Source organism: Hyaena hyaena, unplaced genomic scaffold, assembly GCF_003009895.1.
Source record: "Hyaena hyaena isolate Hyena2069 unplaced genomic scaffold, ASM300989v1 scaffold_578, whole genome shotgun sequence".
NCBI lineage: Eukaryota > Metazoa > Chordata > Mammalia > Carnivora > Hyaenidae > Hyaena > Hyaena hyaena.
Window position 1 is genome coordinate 625073 of NW_024081212.1, and position 21780 is coordinate 646852.

Sequence of the window (21780 nt, forward strand, 5' to 3'; positions counted from 1 at the left end):
AAAATCTGATCATTTAAATTCTCTAAGAATTATGTTTCACTATCTAAAATACAAAATAGTTAGAAACATTTGTAGAAAATAACAGAGAGAAACAATCAGAGTCTGTATTTAAACTAAAAGTTCTACTGCCCTGTGAGAGTTTATTTTTATCACAGCTAAAAATGTGTTTATAGTTTTTGTATCTCTTATTATGTGTCACAATTACAAGGTTTTTGTTCTCTAATTTTCTTTTTTTTTTTTTTTTTTTTTTTGATATTTTTATTTATTTCTAGGAGAGAGAGGGAGAGAGACAGCGTGAGCAGGGGAGGGTCAGAGAGAGAGGGAGATACAGACTCTGAAATAGGCTCCAGGCTCTGAGCTGGCAGTCAGCACAGAGCTTGACGCGGGGCTCGAACCCACGAACCGTGAGATCATGACCTAAGCAAAAGTCGGATGCTTAACCGACTAAGCCACCCAGGTGCCCCTGTTCTCTAATTTTCTATTGTGAAACTATTTTTACCAAAAAATCAAAAGAACATGAGTTCAGATATTCTATGTGTCTCTTTTATTTCTTTCCTTAGGGTTGCTGTCTGTTCAACTCCAAGGAGTCATACCCCAAAATATTGTCATCTATTAACCCCTTCAGAAAATCACTTCTATTAACTCAAAGCTCCCAAAGGAAGAAAGAAAACCCCATGTAACTGAAATCTAAATATTTATCTTATATTTACCAGTGTTTTGAAAGGTTTCAAAAAGATTGTTGACTGACTGCTCTAAGCCATCCCTGAGCATCTATCTCAGGTTGCCCCATTTTATCTTTCAGTGACTCTAGAAGCTTAAATTTGGAAAGATACTATAATAGTTGCCTCCATTGGAAGAAATCCTGCTACAGAAGAAAGAAAATTTTTCTTGGACACTACATCCTAGGAGGATTATTTTTCTTCAGTGTTAAAAATGTTTAAGTGCAGTCTAGATATACTCTATGATCTCTAAATAACCCAACAATGAATTTAAATTTCTTGTCCATAATAAAGTAAGTTTTAATAGGAGCTTCCACCTTAACAATGAAAAGTAGGAGTTCTGTCATTTACTATTCTTACATAGTTAAATGCAATCAGTACAGATAAAACTGAACTAGAAAATCCTGAACTTCAGGATATGATGGTATGGCAGCAGTTAGAATTCAACTAGTATTTGTCGACCAGCTGATTTACAAGTATTAAGTGTCCATATTATGTACAAGCATTGTGATAGATATTCAAAAAGCTCTCTAAGCGTCATGTGAGTCAAAGTATTTTTTTTTTTAATTTCTGAGAGAGAGGGAGAGAAAGAGAGAGAGAGAGAGAGCAAGAGCAGGGGAGGGGCAGAGAGAGAGGGAGACACAGAATCCGAAATAGGCTCCAGGCTCTGAGCTAGCCGACAACACAGAGCCCAACGCAGGGCTCAAACCCACGAACCGTGAGATCATGACCTGAGCCGAAGTTGGCCGCCCAACCGACTGAGCCACCCAGGCGCCCCAATGTGAGTCAGATTATTAACCCACACTTGACAGTTTATAAATCTGAACTAATACCAAATTTACTGATCATTGACTGGCAAGCCATAGGCTAAGCATTCTTCCTTTGAAGAGATTACAGACTAGGGCTTGGCATATTATTGCCCACTGGCCAAATCCGGCCCCCTACCTGTTTCTGTAGTTTGTTTCACTGGAACACAGCCATGGTCATTTGTGTATGTATTTTCCATGGGTGCTCTTGTGCAGTAAAAGCAGAGCTGGGTAGTTGCAACAGGGAGCATATGGTCTGCAAAGCCTAAGAGGCATAGTATCACGCCCCTTATCATAAAAGTTTGCTGGCTCCTGCCCTGTATGATCGATAGAACTCAGAAATGTCCTCTCCAGCCTGCGTTAGAACATGTGCTGGCCCAGACTTCACATGCAAGCTTTAACCAATGCAAGCACAGCTATCAAACTCCATTGATTTCCCAGTTTACATCCCAGGCTCCAGTCATGTCTCCTCCACTCCACAAATACCAGGTTCATTGACAATAGGCAATCTACACAGAATAGGCCTGGTATGGCTGCATTATTTAAAGGCCTGACAAATATTTCCCAATCCACTTGCCCTTTTGCAAAGTGACCACTTTCCCTCTCTACTAACAGGTGGAGTCTATTCTCCCTGCTTGAATTTGGGCTGCCCCTGACCATTCTAATGCAGCAAAGTGACATTCTGGGCCTTGTGAATCGAGATTGGTTTGGGTCTGTTTAGACACACTCTCAGGACAGTTCCTCTTGGACCCCAGGAGTTCTGCTGTGAAAACCTAAGGCACATGGGAAGGTGCCTTAAGGAAGAAGGTAACTCCAGCTGAGATCCCAGTGTCCTCCACTGGTGGAATGGGTGACCCATCTTGAAAGTCCAGCTAGCCATAGCCTTGGCTGTCGGTGCATATGCAGTACTAGTGGACTAAAGTCAGCCCAAGTTTCTGAGCAAGAATCACCTGGCTGAGCCACATTGACCCACTGAAAGGTAATTGGTAATCAGTTACTGTTTTGACCCACTAAGTTTCAGGGCGGTTTCGTAGGAAGCAACGGAAAATTGGAAGAGTGGCTGAAAGCATCTCCGAGTTAAGAGCCCTCTGTTATCTTTTCACTTAGAAATACCATTAATGTTTCCACCAGGAGGTCTTATTCTTAGCATGTATGCAGGGGGATTTGACTGATGCATCTCCTTCATTTCCTAGGAAAAAGGGAAAAAATAGATTGCAAGTCTACTGTTAACTGTTTCCTTTCCAACATTTTCTTATTAATTGGAGGGTGACTTTCAGGAAGGCACGAGTGAGTTATTTTGGTGAGCAAAATCCCTATAGCTAGTGAAGTTCCACAGCCCTTCTTTAGATCTTAACAATTTATATTGACCTTATTCTGTGTATTCTTGTTGCAGAGGTTACATGCATTCAGCTTCGTAGCTCAGAAATTGACCCTGTTGTTGAATATAGAAACATCTGTGTCTAGACACATTTTCAGTTACTTGGCAACTACCCACTGAATACTCACAGAAATGTAAGGAGGATGCATGTGAATTAAGCTCTGACCGTGCAATTGTTATTTCGGCATAGTGAGGAAAAACACTCCTCATAGCTGCCAACCTTAAGTTATCATAACGCGCAGGAAAAACTATGGGCCAGGCATGCTTGATCCGATGAAGCACCAGACAGCAAGCATACTCGTGTGACACCTGCTTTAACAGAGAAGGACACAATAAGATGCAGTGAGAGTGACAAAGCCTTGTGCACATCTGCAGATTGCAGCCTCCCGCTGCTCTGATTACAATCACAGGCAGACCAAGACAGACTAAGAAGAACAAACCCAACATGCACCACGAAGTGTGTACTTGGCTCTCGCTTGGTGGAGAGGTGGAGCCTGTGACTGGGAAGGACGCAGGGGGACTGAGACGATTCAGGAACAGAAGCCCCCTTAGTGAACCTGATTCCCCCTCTCACGAAGCCCTGTGAGGCTCTCCCAGACTCCAGGTGACGAATCTAAGAATTCTATTCTACTCACATTCGCTTTTCTCCTCGAGAGAAGTCAGCACAAATAAAACTTTCTCCATCTTTACATCCATGGAGATATTTTCACATTGCTTATGGACTGGCACACTGGTCAAATGCTTAATTCAACTCTGTTCCTAACACTGGTACCCCCTGCCCACAGCACCCTCACGAAGCAGCCTCTGCCCCCTCAGAAGTCTCTCTCACACAGCCACTTTCCTTTGCACCATCCTTTAGCTATCTTGAAGGGCTTTTTCCTTCGCCTGGAAATCACTTCCTCCAAGAAGCATTCCCAGACACACCTCCCAGTAACTAGAAAGAACCCTCCTCTCCATATCTCTATTGGACCCTGAACGCACTTCAACGCCGAGATCTATACACAAGAGCCATCTCTCTGGCCTTCCTATCCCTGTCTACCCACCCAGATGGTAAGCCCCTCGAAGGACAAGTCTGGGTCTTACGTGTCTGTATAAAACCCGGTGCCTAGTACAACCCCTGGCATGGAGCAGGCTCTGAAACAAAATGAAAGAGTGAACTACTTATAAAATATTTTGGGATCCATTAAGAGATATTTTGAAAGGCAAAGACTGCATGTGTGAGAAAGACTATGCAAGGCATTAAGAATGCTCTAGCACAATATATAACTATTTCTCAACAAAGAACAAGTCCCTCTGATTAGGACTTCAGTCATTAAGGTCTTTTTGTACAAAGGACAAGGACATTGTTATTTGCCTCATAATTGGTCTTGTTATTAGCACAAAGAAAATAGAAAAAGTATTGACTTTATATCACCCAAATTTTGAAGGGCGTGTTAATATATTTCAATGAGATTTGGCAAGGATATTATAAATAGGACCAATTATTACTTTATCCTAATTTTCGATAATTTTATCTCCAAACAATTCTATGTATATAGACTCACAAATTCTTCAAAATGCAACCTCATAAGAAGATCATGAGATTTTTTAAAATTTTTTCAGTACTTTACAAATATTTTTATTCTTCCAAGAGACAACTATCATTAATCCTATTATACATACAAAGCAATAGAGAAATCATGAGCTCACTACCACAGAAGTGGGGATAAATTTGATACAGAATTAGAAATAGTTATGCTTCCTAGAATCAAATGATTTCAAACAATACTCCATTTTCTTCACTTTAAGTCTGAGGAAAAATCATCAAACACTATCAGAAGTGAATCTATTATATATTCTATGTTGATACTGGTTTAGGGTAAATGGTTTGCCATTTCTATGGCCTTGTTCATTACTTATTGCTGTGTGGCAGGGCAAAGGACACCCCAATTTACAGGGGTGAATACAGAAGAATCTGCAACTAGAGAGTTGATGGCCGCGGGGTATACTGCATGCTCCAGCCCAAATGCTCCGGCCATCGGACCACCCCCGAGATCATCGATATCTCGATGCTCGAGATCTTTGATATCTTTTATCACAAGGGAAAATGAAGCTTAAACATTACCACTTACTGGGTATGTGAGGGATACAGGCTCTGGTTACATATTTTATAGCTATTATTTTATCTAATCCTTACAGCAGCCCCTGTAGTTTCTGTTATTGCTTCTATTTTATAAGAAACAACTGAGGCACAGAGAAATGCAGAGATTTCCTCAAGCAATGCAGTGAGCAAGCGGGGCGGTCAAGGTTTAGCATCTGCACCATTAACCACATGCTCAGTAGCCTCCCTGCATCTTGGAGCTGGTTATAAGTCACTGCCCAGTTAGGAGAACTGCTCTTCACAGGTTTACCGTGAATCCTCTGCCTCTCTGTGTAGTATATTCTATTCCACTTCAATCTCGATTCCTGACAGGCGGAATAGCAGAATGGCTGAGTGTCAAGCTTGTACAGGGTGCCTCAGTTTCCCTGAGGCCATCATCAACCTAGATTCCAGATTCTTGTCAGTGGTGTTTCTGCCTTGTCCTTGTCCCCAATTCCCTTCAAATTCCCCTACTGGTCGTCTACCTTATCATGGCCAGGAACCTTAGCTTGCCCCTCTTTGGATATTTGCCAACAACGCTCAAGTACTTCATGCTGTGGCTTCCGAGCAACCTACTGGGTCTAAACCTACCTTCAGAACCACATCACTGGTGTCCTTAGGATAGCAGCTCATGAGCCTCAATTACAGAATGCATGTCTTGACTCACATATGCCCTCTACGTGAACCAGCCTCTATCAGTTCTACTGCTGTAGTCATCTACTGATGACTCACAGACCTCACAAACCTACTAACTGTGAGATCATGACCTGAGCCAAAGTCGGATGCTTAACTGACTGAGCCACCCAGGCGCCCCTGACTACAGCTTTTTATGGGGGGATTTGGCAAGTTTCCAGGAGAGGAAATGGCGTTACAGAGTTTTAGAAAATAGAGCCCTCCACATCTACTTTTGCAGACCTGTCCATCGCAACATTCCTCAGCCCCCTTTTCCAACAGAATCACTATTCTCTAGGTCAGTGTTCTCAACTGGGGGCAATTTCTCCCCCCAGGAAACAGGTGGTGAAGCCTGGAGACCTTTGTCATGGTCACAGCTGGGGGCTGAGGGTTATCAGCATCTAGTGGGCACAGGTTGAGGGAGCTGCTAAACATCCTCTGGTATACTTGACAATTCCCCTCAACGAAGAATTATCCAGCTCAAAATGTCAATAGTCTCAAGGTTGAAAAACCTTGCCTCAGATTAAGAGTGACTTGATTATTCCCATTTTTATCCCAAGCTGCACTATGTTTTGTGTGGAATATTGCCAACTATAAATTGGTTGAGAGTAGGCTCTCTGGTAATGTTTCTGCCTATCTGTTGGATATTCTGAGGATGCTGGGATCATATTATTGTTTTAGTGTCAAATCCATTATATTCAATTACTGCGTTGAATTATGGGTACTTTATCTCAGTCAGGAAAAGAGATGAGCAATCTTCTAGAATCCATACAGCATGAATGACTATCCAAACACTGACCATTTCCTGTCAGGACAAAACGAGGCAAAAGCCAAGCAGGGGGCATGGAAACATTGCATCGTTTCCCTGATTGCTCACTTAACTCTTCCTGGCAGACCCACATCGAAAGTTCTGGGCACCAAACAGTAAGTCACAGCTAATATCTAGCCTTGGCTGAGAATTCCTGTGACATCACCTTCTTCCTTTTGGTTTCAAAGTGTTGTCCCACATTGACTACTCTTTTCCCATTTAGCCCCACTGGAATTTGTTAACCAGGTTTCAGGGTATATAACTTGAGCATGATGAGGCAATTCCAGAAATGGTTTCTCTGGCTCTCTGCTGCATACATCACGGGCACTTATCTGAAGCACTGACCCCTCAGACCCACCCAGGTTCTCAGGTGCCCACAGCTTATTTTTCTATCCAGAAAATGAGACTGACCAAACAGGTAGAAGGTTCTAACACAGGAGTTCAGGGGGTTACTTCTTTATCCACACAACTACCAAAAAACTGTGCCATAAATAATCAGAACAGGGAACAATTCAAAGCCATCTACACTTGACTTGGAATGCTGATGTTGTCATTTAATAGTTTATATTCTTCATTATGTTTAGGTGAATCCAATAACTATATTTCAATTTCTTTCCTAGAGCAGACACTCTTTGGGTAGACCTGAAGGCATGAACAGAAAACAGAATTGAGAAGAGAGAAAATATCTGAATAATCCAGAAGATCTGTCAAGCTGCTAATAATCGTGCTACAGAGAGTTGGCTTTGCCTATAAGTAAATGAGTGCTCCCAGAGTTTCACAGTCCCTCAAGTCACAAACCCCTGAGAGCATGTAGGAAACTCAGCCCTTGAAAGGGAAGCAGTTTTGTATGTATAATGCTTAAGAGCTGAATGCCAATACCAGTTCTTTTCATTTACTGCTTGACTTAAGACAAAGTTCTGACACTCCTGAGCCAGTGTCTTTGGATGATATTTATAAAGCCCTGTCACCATAATGCCACTAAGTTCTGCATAAATTGAAAAAAAAAACTTTTTAGTACATTACTTCATTCCCAAGAAAGTAAGAAAAGTTCCCCACTGTCAAATAAAATAAGTAGTAGTAGTAGTAGTAGCAGTAGTAGTAGTAGTAGTAGTAGAGTAGTAGTAGTAAAGGGGCCATCAACAGAAATTGATCTCTAAGTCGCTAGCAATCGCTAAGTCTGGAGTTGCACTTAGAGAAAATGTCAACACCCAGGCCAGGGGCTGGGGGGCTGGGGCCACACAAGGCTGGGAGCTGGACCTGAGACTTTGAAAGTAAGCCAAAAACATCTACACCATTAGTGAAAGGTTGGGCTCCAAATATTCATTAGCAAAGGAATTCCAGTAGAAACCCGATCTGTCTCTACAAAGGTTCTGGGCAAAGAAAGGTTAATAAAGATAAAAACAAAAATAACAATAATCTCCCGGAGAGCTGAAAATATCTTTTCACTTGTGTCTGGAATAAGGTGAAAAGCTAAATATCTAAAAATAGAGCCTAATCAGCTAGAAAAACAACACAATGTAATAAATCCAAAGACACAGATGATATATACACATAACACATACATAAACACACACATTCTTAATGACTAGGGACAGTTAGGAGTGCCTTTAAAAAGAGTTGTACAGACCCTGGAATCAAACTGCTTGGATTCAAATTCTAAATTTGCTGTTTGTCACCTGTGTCACCTTATGTGAGTTAAAACGGAACAAAACAAAACAAAAACTTGTGTATCCTTTACTTTCACCATCTGTAAATGGAATAATGATACTGTCTATCTCAAGGGTTATTGGTGAGGATTAATAAACAGATCTGAAACACTGAGACCCAACACAGTAAATACTATATGAGTTCACTATTAATGTTGCCATCTGCTTCTATTAATCTGCCACTGCTTCTATTCCACATTGTACCACAGACATAGATAGCATTTTGGGACAAGAAAAGGCATCATCATTCACATATAATGTGGCTGCCTTCACAGATCATTCAAAAAGCATGTGAACATTTATTAGTATTATGATTAGTATGTTTATTATTATATAATATAAATTTATTGGAATTAAATTTATTGGCTTACCATAATGGCTAGCTCTAACTGGCATATAAAAGGCATTGCTAATAGACAGAAAATTCAATCCTGCAACGTACAAATAATATTATTCATGACCAAGTTCAGTCTAACTCAGAAATGCAGTTTTACCTATATGATAAATCATTTTACCTATATGAATTATAAATATTTACGTTTATAAGGTGTCAGGTTTGGGAAACAGGTCTTAAACAATTGTGGAAATTTATTAAAACAGCCTGGAGGTAATGATGGTACATAATTATATTTATTGTTGATCACCTCAAAATGAAATTCAATTAACTCAGTTGATGCCTTCTTTTCCTTTCTACCATTAAACTGAAAGAGCATCTTGGTCTATTTTTTTTCCCACTGCAGTTACATAGAAGGGCATGAATCACATAAACATGCCTCATGTACTTTCCAAATCTGGGCTGCATGTTTGCTCTTCGCCACTCATCACCACAATGTAACACTGCCTCATCAGAGCAGACCAGTTGACATCCCAAGGTTCTTTCCACACCATAAACTAGCTTATTCCTGCAACTATAAAACTACTAGTGTATTTCTAGAATCATATCCCAAGAAACATTAAAGATCGCATTCTTCGGAATTCAAAAATGAAATAAAATAAAAGACCATTCACAGACAAATAATGATAGCGTCCCATGAACTTAGGTCTGTGATTAATCTGAATTTGTACTAGAAAAAAAAATAAAGATATTTTAATTAGACCATAAAATTAAGCTAAAACCACAGAAATAACTATAAGAAAACATTTTGTATAGTTTGTTTATCAAAAGTAATTTTTAAAAAAGTTCTTAAAATGGATCTACCAACCTCTTTGGTAAACACATCTGCTATTTAAGGCAATTTCATTCTATTTGGTATCACTGAGGTTGATTACATGGTTACTATTATTAACAAAGGACTTTCAACATTTTCATCCTTATTTGAAATCTTCAGTTCAAAACTATTAGCCTATATTAATCATATATAATGAAGTCATCACCAAGTCCTGAGATTAATGGATAATTTTTCTATGGAGAGTGTCATTTCAAGTTTTATCACTTGCAGACTGACTGTAAAACACAGAGCTTTTGAGGTCCTTTCAAATCACTAAGAGATTCTAGAACAGTAGTAAAATTACACCCATATTAACAGTCTGACACCTGCACACTTGCAGAGCTTGCCCTCTGTGCATGCTTAAAAAAAAAAAGTAAAAGCCAAAATACAGTTTCTAATACAATAAATGCAAATGCCAGTTATCAGAACGGACATAGTGTTTGCCTCTCAGTGGCCACTGTACTACAGGACTTTATGAATATAATAACGTTAGCATATCCCTTGCCTCATTTCTTTATTTTTTAAATTTTTTTACTGTTCGTTTATTTTGGACACAGAGAAAGAGACAGCATGAGCAGGGGAGGGGCAGAGAGAGGGAGACACAGAATCCAAAGCAGGCTCCAGGCTCTGAGCTGTCAGCACAGACCCTGATGTTGGACTTGAACTCACAAACGTGAGATCATCATCTGATCCGAAGTTGGGTGCTTAACCGACTGAGCCACCCAGGCATCCCTCCTTTACCTCACTTCAAATTGCCACACAGTACAAACAGTTTTGGAAACATGAAGGTTTGTTCACTTAGTATGCACATTAGTAACTTGTATTTATCCGTGTCATTCAGATCAGCTTTAAAGTGTCAATATATTAATAAAACAATTGCAGATTGATTTGAAGATCTAATAGAGAAAGCTAATCTCAGAAGACTTAAAAAGAAAAATGAGAACCAATGTGCAAAATTAGTTTTTTTTAAAAAGGACAATTAATGGAACTTAATCATTTGGAAATCATTTGGAAAATGATCCATATACTTAAATTATTGAAGGGAAAAAGGATTTGAGGCTAAAGTTACTTATCTTAGTTTCTTTATAAATCAAACCATGATATAATGCCTGTTTCTATATTCATTTTAAATATTTTTGGGTCAATAGTTTAAACTCAATAAGAATATACTAAAAATTGTACAAGGCAGGTAATCTTGAAACAGAAATAGATCATTTCAGATGATTAGAAGTGGCAACAACATTTACCATTTGCTTCCTCTTGTATTTTAGGATGATGATCTATTTGCATGTCTGCAAAAATAAAAGTGAAGTACAGTTAATAATAGATTTGTCTGATGATATTATAAGTGGGAGAAAAAGGGACGTGAGTTAACTCTTTAATGGTAGCAAATCCTTAGGTTGATTTTTAACTTACAGTCAGGCATATAATGTCACCAAGACACATCTTTATATCTGCTTTTATTTTCACTGTGAGAAATAACTATAAACCTGATAGAAAAGGGAAACTATCAAAAGGGACATTCTAGGGACAACTGGGGAATGTTGATGACATCTAGATGATGACATCTAGCTGTATCAAGATCATCTTGTAATATTCCATTGTATGTATGTGTGTGTATGTATGTGCGTGTATAGATATAGCTATATAGTGTACATATAGATATAGATATACATATACATATATCTTATATCTTCTTTATTCATTCATCAGTTGATGGACACTTGGGCTATTTCCATAAAGAGAGAGAGAGGTAAACCAAGAAACAGACTCTTAACTAGAGAGAACAAAGTGACGCTTACCAGAGGGGAGGTTGGGGTGTGTGTGTGATGGGTTAAATGGGTGATGGTGATTAAGGAGGGTACATGGAGGAGCACTGGGTGTTGGATGTAAGTGATGAATCACTGAATTCTACTCCTGAAACCAATATTACACTGTATATTAACTGACTGGAATTTAAATAAAAACTTAAAAAAAAATCATCTTGTATTTTCTTCTACTGAAGATTTCATTAATCCTCACCTTGAAGATAAAGTTCAACTTCTGAATGAATTATGCCCTGAGACATAAAAGGAAGCCATCTGAGGAAAAGAAAGAAATAAGAGAAGAAGAAAGAAAATTAATTTTTTCTCAGTTTTTATAATAAGCTCAATTCTATACAAATTTTGAACATTAAAAGTAGTAACTATAAAAAATAGCTTTTTATAAAGTCAAACAATCCAGTCTACTGGGTACTCCTGATTGTGGTAAGAATGATATCATAACTGTGGCTTGAAGAATAGAACACATAAATTGCTAAACCTGCTAACTATCCACCTCTCCAGGCTTATCAGTTCTCAGTCACCACCCTCGTAAATGCCCCTGGGGCTCCAGCAGAGAATTGCTCCCCTTTCCCCCCAGCCCCACGCTGTGATGAAGGCAAGGGCTAGTCTAACACTGAGCTTGAACCTGGGCTAGGCTAGAAAGTATGCCCCTCCTGCTGGCACAGACAAAATAAGTTCCCTCATTTTAATACACCCTCTACGGAGGTCTCTATCTAGCTTTCACATGACTTCCTTTAATATCTTTTCCTCAGCATCTCAAAACATAACGGTATTACCTTAAAACTTGATGAAAATATTACCACTTCGGAAAATGTGCTTATGCTAATAGCTCATCCTGGCAACTTCCCTCTAAATCAGCCAAACCTCTGTGTTAGAAGCTCCGTGTCACAGAAAAAGCCAAGGCTAAAACTCAGAAAACCAACGTTATCGTTTTCTGGCTTTGTGACATTACCCTCTTCAAGCTTCCCTTCCTTGACTAAATCATCTGTCTCACAGAGCTGCTGTGAAGCTGAAGCGAACAGTCACGTACACATACTTTATGGACTATTAAGTGGTACATAAATGTTACTGTTATATCACAATAACCGCAGTTATTGTTATCTCGCATTCAAACACACTTCCATTCTTTCCACCCATCCGTCTATTCAATAAGTGTTTAGAAAGGGGGGACACAGGAAGAGCAACAGAAACAGGGAGGCTGAGCTGAAGGAGTTTCAGTGTGAAATGCGGAAATAGACACGTAAAGGTATCAACGTAGGAGTTGTAGGTGGATGTATAGAAATACTTGCAGAGATTGCAGAAACAGAAAAGGAGGCTGAATGGGGAAGGATAAAGGAATGAAGAACAGACAAGTGTCAACCAAGAGGCGATACTTGATCTGACCGGCAAACCAGAGACTGGGAAGGGCATCACAGGGAGAGAAAATAGCATTGTCTGTGTATAAGGTTCCACAAGACGGAAGCACAGGAGGCTGCTGGGAAGGATAAGGGGCCAGGGGGATGGACCCCGTGTGGGGGACACCGAAGGGGAGGCCCCTGGAGCTGCAAGTGTCGAGTGATTCAGAGGTGGGGCTGCGGGACTCCCTCCGCCACACCGGTCTTGAAATCAGCACGTGATGCTAATGGGTGGGGTATGGAGGTGAACCGTGTTCTACTCAGCTCTCGGGACAGCTCATCTCTCCATTTTTCAAAAGCTTTGAGAAAGCCCATTTCCCGCTGACCACTTTCGTTCACAGCGTTCTTTCCCTTTTCTGAAATCTAATAACACATGTAACTTATTTTATGCACTTCTTTAGCCCCTGATGATGCAATTTTGCTTTCTTTTGGCTTATATATCCCATCTTTGCAGCCAGGCTGTTGTCTTCACAGTTTCCTTTTTATACCAGAACAAAAGAGGTCAACTTTATGTTTAAGAACACAGGCTTTGGACTTCGTACATGGTCAGACTGCCTGGCTCCACACTGCTTAGCGACTGATTAGCGGGCTTCATCTCTGTAAGCCTCGATTTCCTCATTTGTAAATTATAGATAATAAAAGCTCCTACACAACAGGGATACAAGATTAGATATACATAAATTTATCATGGTATCTGATGTGTGATAAATGGCCAATAAATATCCGGCACTACTGTATCTTCTCACTGCCAAACCTAGTAGTATGGACTCGGTGGGTGTTACAGCAAAAATATTTGGTGTGATTGCCGTGCCCCTGCTTTGTAAATATGCCATAAAGAAATAGGTTGTGAAAGCATCTCATCCTGGGGCAGACAGGGACTCCAGACCCATGCTTAGTCAATTAGTCTTAATATTTTCACACAAAAGATAAAGAAACCGTTATCAGATGGCCCCGCCAATAGAGGCTTCACAGTATCTATATGTTAAGGCCACCGGGGTATTTTGGAGCCCAAGCCGAAGACGGGAGAGAAACGCCTGGGTACAGAGAGAAGAAGCTGGTGTACAGAAAGAAGAATAAAGATGTTCAACGAAGAGACCCTGGGGAAATGCAGAGAGAGTGACTGGCTCTCTGATGACTTTCTAATTTATAATGTCTGGCTTTACTTCTTATTGATGGCCTCCAGGTGAGCCACCTCCCAAGCTGCCCTCTGTAAAATTAATTTCAGTGAATTCCTCATCCTTGCAACCAAACCAGGGGTTATTGACGGACCAGATGAAAATTTAAAAGCCATACTCTCGTCTTGTCTTTGTTTAGTCCATGCGTGGAAGATCCCTAGTATGGTTTCTCTCCCTCTCTCTCTCTCTTTAAGATACTAGGCTACAGCAAGGTTGTGGCCCTGAAAGCTACCGAGACTTCTCAGTACTGGAAACCCACTAAAGTAATTCCCTCTAGTTTGCTCCAGGTTCAGATTTCTTAACTTGAAACCAACAAGACTATTCACTTTTCATTCCCATCGGTCACCATAATTTTTATAAATTCTTTAAAAAATTGTTTTATAGTGTCATTAGATATTTATTCATGAACTCTTTCTAATTAATAGAACAAGATAAGTCTTAATTGCCGTGGATGATAGTTATTTACAGGACACACATATTTTCTTCTGTATATATGCCTCTACATAGCTGCCTAGGCCTGTGTCCACACCCATCCCTTAATTTCTATCCCAGAATAAGCCACAAAAGAAACTGAGAGAATCAACCAAGACTAGTTGTTGAGGATTGTGAACCATGTTTCTGCATTAGGATGTGAAAACTCCCCCAATCCAGTGAACAAATGAAAATATTGGAGCAGTCTGGCTTGAGAGGGGCATGATGATATTAAAGAGATGGCATAGAAAGTAAGCACGAGGAGCCTGCTTGCCCAAGAACCGCACACACGTTTTGCAGCCACCAGCAGGAGCATGCTTAAATACCCCCAGCCCACCAGGGGCTTCACCTTCCCACGGCTAGCTAGAAAATACAAACACAGAAATAAAAAAATTTCTCTCTCCTTTTAAGATTAAAGTAGACAGCCATGGAATATGTGCACGTGATGTTGCCCTCAAATATGTGGGCTGTTTTTGGTGGGGAAGGGGGATAAAAAGGTGACATAGATTAGATTTTGTCTGAGATTTATTTTAGGGATGGCAACCACTCGTTCACAGTGAAAATGGCAAAAGAAATACTAAATGCTTGGAAGAAGGTTCTACGTCTCCACCCCCATCCCAAAAAATGAGCAAGACTCATCTCTGCGCCTCATTCTGTCAGTTTCCACCATCACTGCTTGTCACTTCCATACTGAGGAATGGCTCAAACTGACAAAAGGAGCCCAGAAATCTGCAGCAGCACAAATACATGCTCAGAATAGCAAGAAATGATTAATAGTGGCCTCTTTCAGGAGAAAAAAAAATCAGTAAAGTCAAGTGATTGCTCACTGTCTCATGATAATTTTTATTATTTTCTCCCTATAAAAATAGTATTTTACATTTCTGCATTTTATCAAAATTTCAGTGTTCTTTCTTATTGATCATTTCCCCTATTTTCCAGAAAGGGAATATAAAACTCTTAGTACATATGCTGAATTATTTTCAAAATAAACAAATACATAAACAATTTTTATTGACACACCTGAGGAGTGGGGGAACTCACGTAAAGGTGAGGAGACCTCTAACATTTCTTCCAATGCTTTTTATTAGTCTTCCCCCCCTTCCTGCCATTCCTTTTTCTCTTCCCCTTCTCTCAGCTTCTTCTTTCCTTCCTTCCTTTCTTCCTTCCTTCCAGCATTGGCCAAGTCTGTGCTTGGTGCAAGAAACCATGCTGGACAAAAAAAAACAAACGTATGAGGCCCTACCCTTAGGAATCTTATCATCAAGTACATGGAGACAAACACATTCATAAACAAGGATAATGGATGATGCTGGGTGGTAAGTATTGCACAGAGATCTAAGTAAATCTCTAGAGAACTGTAAAGAAAGACACCTCTGGCTGGGGAAGCAGAGAATGCTTCATGGCATGGAGAGCATTGTATCCTAAGCCTTGAAGGATAAGGATTTCACTATGCAGAGGAAAGAATAGAATAAGCTAAGGCATGGGAGGTAAGAGAGTATTAATGTCCCTGGAGAATGTCTAGGGAAGGGAGCAAAATGTGCTTTATTCAGGAGAATTAGAAGAGAAGCCTAGAAATGTTGTTGGGGAGACAGATGGGGTCAACTCATTTTACGTGTGACACTACAAATTAACACCTCACACATAACTGGTCTGTGGGTAACACTTCCCTTGTCCATGATGGTTATGCAAAAGAAGAGTGTGCCCTTTAAACCACGCTGTCCTGGCTCCTTTCTTGACCCTCTCCACAAATTCAGTCCCGTCCTATCTACAACTGAGTTCATGATTTATTCACACATTTTCATATTTAGCACACACTTCCTGAGCACCTACCACATTCTGTTATAAGTTGGTCCTATGCCGCTGAAGTTGTGGATTACCACCTTCTAAGGGCATGGACCTTCATATGTGATTTCCTTGAAAGAAACACCAGAAAATAAACACCAGAACTGGCACCGGCAGTTAAGCAGGGAAAGTGCTTTGTGAATGATGATGACGGAATGGCAGACAGGTGATTGCCAACCTTGCTTCTGTTTAAGGGCACCTACGGCAGCCTTGCAAGTGCCTGAGCCACAGAGATGAAACCACAGAGAATGTGCCCCTCTCTGCCAGACAGTGAAGACAGAAAAGTCCCTGTGGTGGTTAATCCACCAGGAACTTGGTAGTTTTTTAAGACTGAGATATCCTGATGTGGAGAAACGGGCACCCTCCTCCCCTGTTGGTGGGAATATAAACTGGTGCAGCCCCTCTGGAAAACAGTGTGGAGGTTCCTCAAAAAATTAACAATACAACTCCCCTATGACCCAGCAATAGCACTGCTAGGAATTTACCCAAGGGATACAAGAGTGCTGATGCATAGGAGCACATGTGCCCAATGTTCATAGCAGCACTCTCAACAGTAGCCAAAACATGGAAAGAGCCTAAGTGTCCATCAACAGATGAATGGATCAAGAAGATGTGGTTTATCTATACAATGGAATACTACATGGCAATGAGAAAGAATGAAATCTGGCCATGTGTAGCAACATGGATGGACCTTGAGGGTGTTATGCTGAGCGAAATAAGTCAGGCAGAGAAGGACAGATACCATATGCTTGCACGCATAGGAAGATTAGGAGGAACTTAACGGAGGATCATGGGGGAGAAGAAGGGGGGAAATGGTGGGGGAGAGGGGGAGAGGCAAACCATGAGAGACTCTTGAATGCTGAGAACAAACTGAGGACTGAAGGGTGTGGGGGGAAGGGGGGTGATGGGCATGGAGGAGGGCACTTGTGGGGATGAGCACTGGGTGTTATATGGAAACCAACATGACAATAAACTATTTGTAAAAAAAAAAAAAAAAAAAAGACTGAGATATCCTGAGACAAATAAACCATTTACTGGCATAAATATCTATACCAGTGGACTATTAGACTTTTTTTTTTTTTAAACTCCTGGGCTCACTTTAAGAATCACTCTTTGGTACTGCATTAATACTTCAAAATACATATTAAGTGATCAAAATTAGTGAGACATAGTCTCACTAAGTCTCACTTAGTGAGACTAAGACACCTTTTAGATTCCATGTTCTAATTCCGAATTCTCCATTTAGCATGATTTGCCTCAGGGCTTATGGTGTCTTCATTCATGCATGCCCTTGGGTTCAGGTCAATAGGTATGTAACTCTAAGCTATTGTATTCTAGGATATATGGTTGGGATTGAATAGAAATATAAGACTGATGTCCGAAATATAGAAATATAAGACATCAGTCTGACCTTAAGGAAGTCTTGTGAGAGCTAGAAGTCAGAGAGACATAAACACACAAACAGCACTGCAGGAAGTGAGTGCTGAGTTAACGTGACGCACTTTGGTAAAACAGGGAGGGAAGGACAGTTGGCCCAACCTGAAGCTTTAGGACAGACTCCCCAGTAGAGGGGACACCCTCTTGTTGATTGTAAGCAAGTGAGAACCCAGCAGGCAGCAGGGGAGGAGCGGGAGTGCGGCGAACTCAGAAGGGACAGCACCCACTGGGAGGAACACAAGGCCCCCCAGGGGTGGGGAAGAGGTTGTGCAAGGCCGGCACCAGCTGCAGAGGCTGCTATCGCGAGGGTGTGAGGCAGGCCTCGCCCACTCTGCTCAACTGCCCGCGCACATGCCTCCAGGGCTCACGGTTATTTTAATGGAGCAACAAACCCTGTTTTCGACAATCCGTAAGACAATGTTCAGGATTATGAAATGGGGGGTGTGGGCCTCAAAGAGAGGTGGCATTCCATGTACAGAAAGGCCCTGGGATTTGCTGATTGTCTAGTCTACCCATAGTGGAGATCTTTTAAAGTCTTCTTTTCTTCTACTTTTACACGAAGGAAATGATCTCAGCCTTCCTTAAAAAAAAAAAAAAAAAAAAATTCCTGACTAGAAATGAGGCTGGAACACTTTAAAAGTGTCAGCTGCGATATCAACTCTAAGGAACACTGTGCAGCACTGTGTCCTTATTCCTTAGGATAACACGCCTCAGGGTCACTCCGCCTATCTGGCCACACTCTAGTTTTGAGACGACAAAGCAGGTCATGCCGTTCTGCCTTGGCCAAGGCAAGACAGTTGTTCAAAATATCATTTATTTGTATTTAACTTTTCAATTGTTCATCCATAAATCACCTTCTATTTGGAACTGCCCTTCCGTGGGTCTTTATTTGAAATAACCTGGTCCCGCAAGCTACTGCCGATTTCCTTTCCCAAGCCAGTCAGGAGTAATGGAGGCCACACGGAGAGGTTCTTGGCCCTCATTGTCCTCAGGCTGAAGAACTTTGCTATTAACCATTTGTGAATCTAGGCCCTCCTAGCTCAAGTGGGTTATCAAACACAAGGTTCTATAAATGACATCGTTTCTATTAAAAGGTAGATACTAACTTCCTTTTGGTGATTTCATCATTAAAAGTCTATGCACCCACACACGTACAAGTTTGGTAACATACAGAGAAGTGTCTAATTAGATGCTAATACGTCTTGTGGTGGATAGGACATTGTGAGAGCCACTCAAATGGCGTGCTTGATTAAACAGGGTCCCCCAAATAGTCACGTTCACACAGAAGCTCAGAATTGACCTTATTTGAGACTGGGCTCTTGGCAGATGCTATAAATTAAGAGGAGGTCATCCTGGAACAGGGTGAGCCCTCGTCAAACGGCTAAGTCCTCATAAGAAGAGAAGTGACACAGAGACACTTACATAAAGAAGACAAACAGCCCTGTGACTGCAGAGGCAGGGATTAGAGTGACCCGCTCTATACCAACTAATGTCAGAGACTACAGGCACAGTCCCCTCACTGGGAGTGCTACGCGAGGCATGGAAAGTTCGTTCCCCAGACGCTGCAGGGGAGCATGACCCTGCTGCTACCTGGATTTCAGGCTTCTGGCCTCCAGAACAAGGAGCGAATAGATTTCTCTTGCTTTAAGCCACCAGGCTTGTGGTGACTGATTACGGCAGTCACAGGAAACTAATACAGTCAATAAGACCATAGTTCATAGTCAGATGAACGTCTGCCTGCTTTAAACACAAATTTTGCCCGCTCGACACTCAGACAGCCAAAGCTTCTGTGGAAAGGGCAGAAATTCAGTGGGGTGCACTCTTATCTATATGAAACGTACAAAAAGCAGAAAAATAAAATCCTCAGGTATAGAAATAAAATACAACCATAAGGATGTGGGTGTTGGACTGAGGAGGAGAAAAGAAAAAAGAAAAGGAGCCGCGAATGCTCACGGGAAGCATCTGCGAGGCACAAAGGCCTGGTCTTCCTGGAGCTCTGCTCGGTGTTTCACCTCTTCCCTGCTTAACTTAGAAAAGGCGCAAGCGCTCGGCGGTCCCTTTATCTGCCCGAATTCAGCTGTGCCGAAGACGCAGGTCCCCTGCGGACGCACCGGGAGCATTGAGATTTTCCTTCCTCCCGCCCTGTGATGTACGCCCTGGAGCGAGTGTGCTGCCTGCGCCCCAGGACTCATTAGCCCTCGTGAAACGCACCAGCACCCCACCTCGCCGGCTCCCCAGCAGCTCCGGGAGGAGCCTAGGCGGTGCCTAAAGAGGTCTGTCCAGCGTGCGGTGTGCACTGTGGGTCTCCCTTCCCGTCGGGGCGGCCTTCCAGACTCGCACCTGCCTTATGACAATAAGCCGTCCTTGACCTTTGACACGCAGAGAGAAGGCTCTGATGGCGCAGAAGCAACCACCAGCCGCTCCCGAGAGGTCTTCTGTTGTAGAGAGGAACCTGCTGCGCCTGACTTCTATTCCTGGCACCGCCACTGCTCTGCTTCTTTGAGAATTAAGAAAGCGGAGCTGCCTCAACTCGTTATACCCACCGACAAGAACGAATGATCATCAGGCTATCATGTGAATGAGCATCAGCTACCATCTCCTCAGGACCTATTACTATGTGCGGAACATCAAATATCAGTGAACGTTATGTTAGAACAGTGCATCTATGTTATATTACCTTTGGTCAGTTTACATCTTTTGTAATTAAAAGTTCTTCAGCTTCAAGCCACGGAAACTAAATTTAGCCATCACTTCGTTTCTTCCTTGCAGACAAGGAGGCATTGGCTTGGTGCAGATCTGACCTAAGGCAGTGCAGGGAGTGATGGTGGAGGCAGTGGAGGAAATGGTGGCGAGGGGCTGGGCGGCACCAATGACATGGTATATAACAAGTAGGCATGAACAGTGTGATGAATAAATCTAAATAATCCCAAGAAGAGTTCACAGGAAAAAAATCAGGGGCGCCTGGGTGGCTCAGTCAGTTAAGCATCTGACTTCAGCTCAGGGCATGATCTCATAGTTAGTGAGTTTGAGCTCCGTGTCGGGCTCTGTGCTGACAGCTCAGGGTCTGGAGCCTGCTTCCGATTCTGTGTCTCCCTCTCTCCCTCTCTCTCTGCCTCTCTGTCTCTCTCTCAAAAATAAACATTAAAAAATATTTAATAAAAATAAATCAACTGTATTAAGGTGACAAAATATACCAGAACCTAGAAAGAAAATCTCAGATGAATCACTCCCTAGCTTTTCTGCTGTGAGGAATAAAATACAGCTTCCCTTCTACCCCTATAAATAATGCCTGTGGGTGGGAGAGGTTGGGAGGGGACACTCAGTCCCTTTCAGGATACTTGTCACTCAGCAAACGGGGGTTCCGTGTATATGTTAGGTTCTGAAAAAGCACTGGGAGAAGGAAAAGTATTTCCAGTTGGGCCAATTAGGTCATGCTGGCAGGAGAATTTGAATGGGAACTTAAAGGAAGAACAGTAGAGTGAGGATGGGCATTCCCGAGTGAGGAATAGCGCACGCCAATGGACAGAAACAAAATGGAACAGAACTTGTTCAGGCAATGATAGATGCTCTAATATCACCAGGCTCTTGCAAGAGGTCAAGTATAACAACAAATTGGGGAGGGTGGAAATGGAGTCAAAGCCTTCAATGGATAGATCATGAGGTTGTTTTCGGTTTGTTTGTTCGCAAGTAATAGGGATTATTGAAGACATTTGAACAGGGAAATGACATCATTGAAACACTGCCTTGGGAACAATATCATTCTCACTGTTCTTTTTCTTGAAAGATTTTAGGAAAAAGCTATTCCAAGAAGCACTAAAGAAAATTCAAAAATGAGCAAAAGAGAAACAAAAGAAGAAAAGATAAGCTAAAGTCAGACTGATGTTTGTTAAGTGTCAGAGCCAGATTAGCTAGAAAGTGCCCTCAGCAGTCAGATTAGCAGGGGAGTGGTGAGCAGGGAGGACCAGAAAAAGGAGGAATCCAGGGGGTGCAGAGACTACGGCAATAATCTAGTCAGGCACAAAACTGGAATAGAGACTGACAACGGGAGAGGAGGGGGCGCTACACTGTGAAAAGGAACTGACTGGATTTAATGACTAAACAGGCAGGGAAGACGGGCAGCCCACTGCGGTTCCCATTGCCCCTTCTCGGTGACAGCCACCCCCAGTCATCTCTGGCTTGCAGTTTTTAGCGGCATGTGTTTAAGATTTTCCGTGGAATTGAC

At 41.7% G+C, this 21780-nt stretch overlaps 1 protein-coding gene across 1 annotated transcript in view; it reads right to left on the bottom strand.

The window, feature by feature from the left end:
* The window catches only part of RP1 (RP1 axonemal microtubule associated), a 284132-nt gene that overhangs the window by 81480 nt on the left and 180872 nt on the right, over nt 1-21780 (bottom strand). The window contains 2 exon segments of the mRNA XM_039256605.1: nt 10664-10708; nt 11439-11497. Coding sequence (XP_039112536.1) covers nt 10664-10708; nt 11439-11497 — 104 coding nt within the window.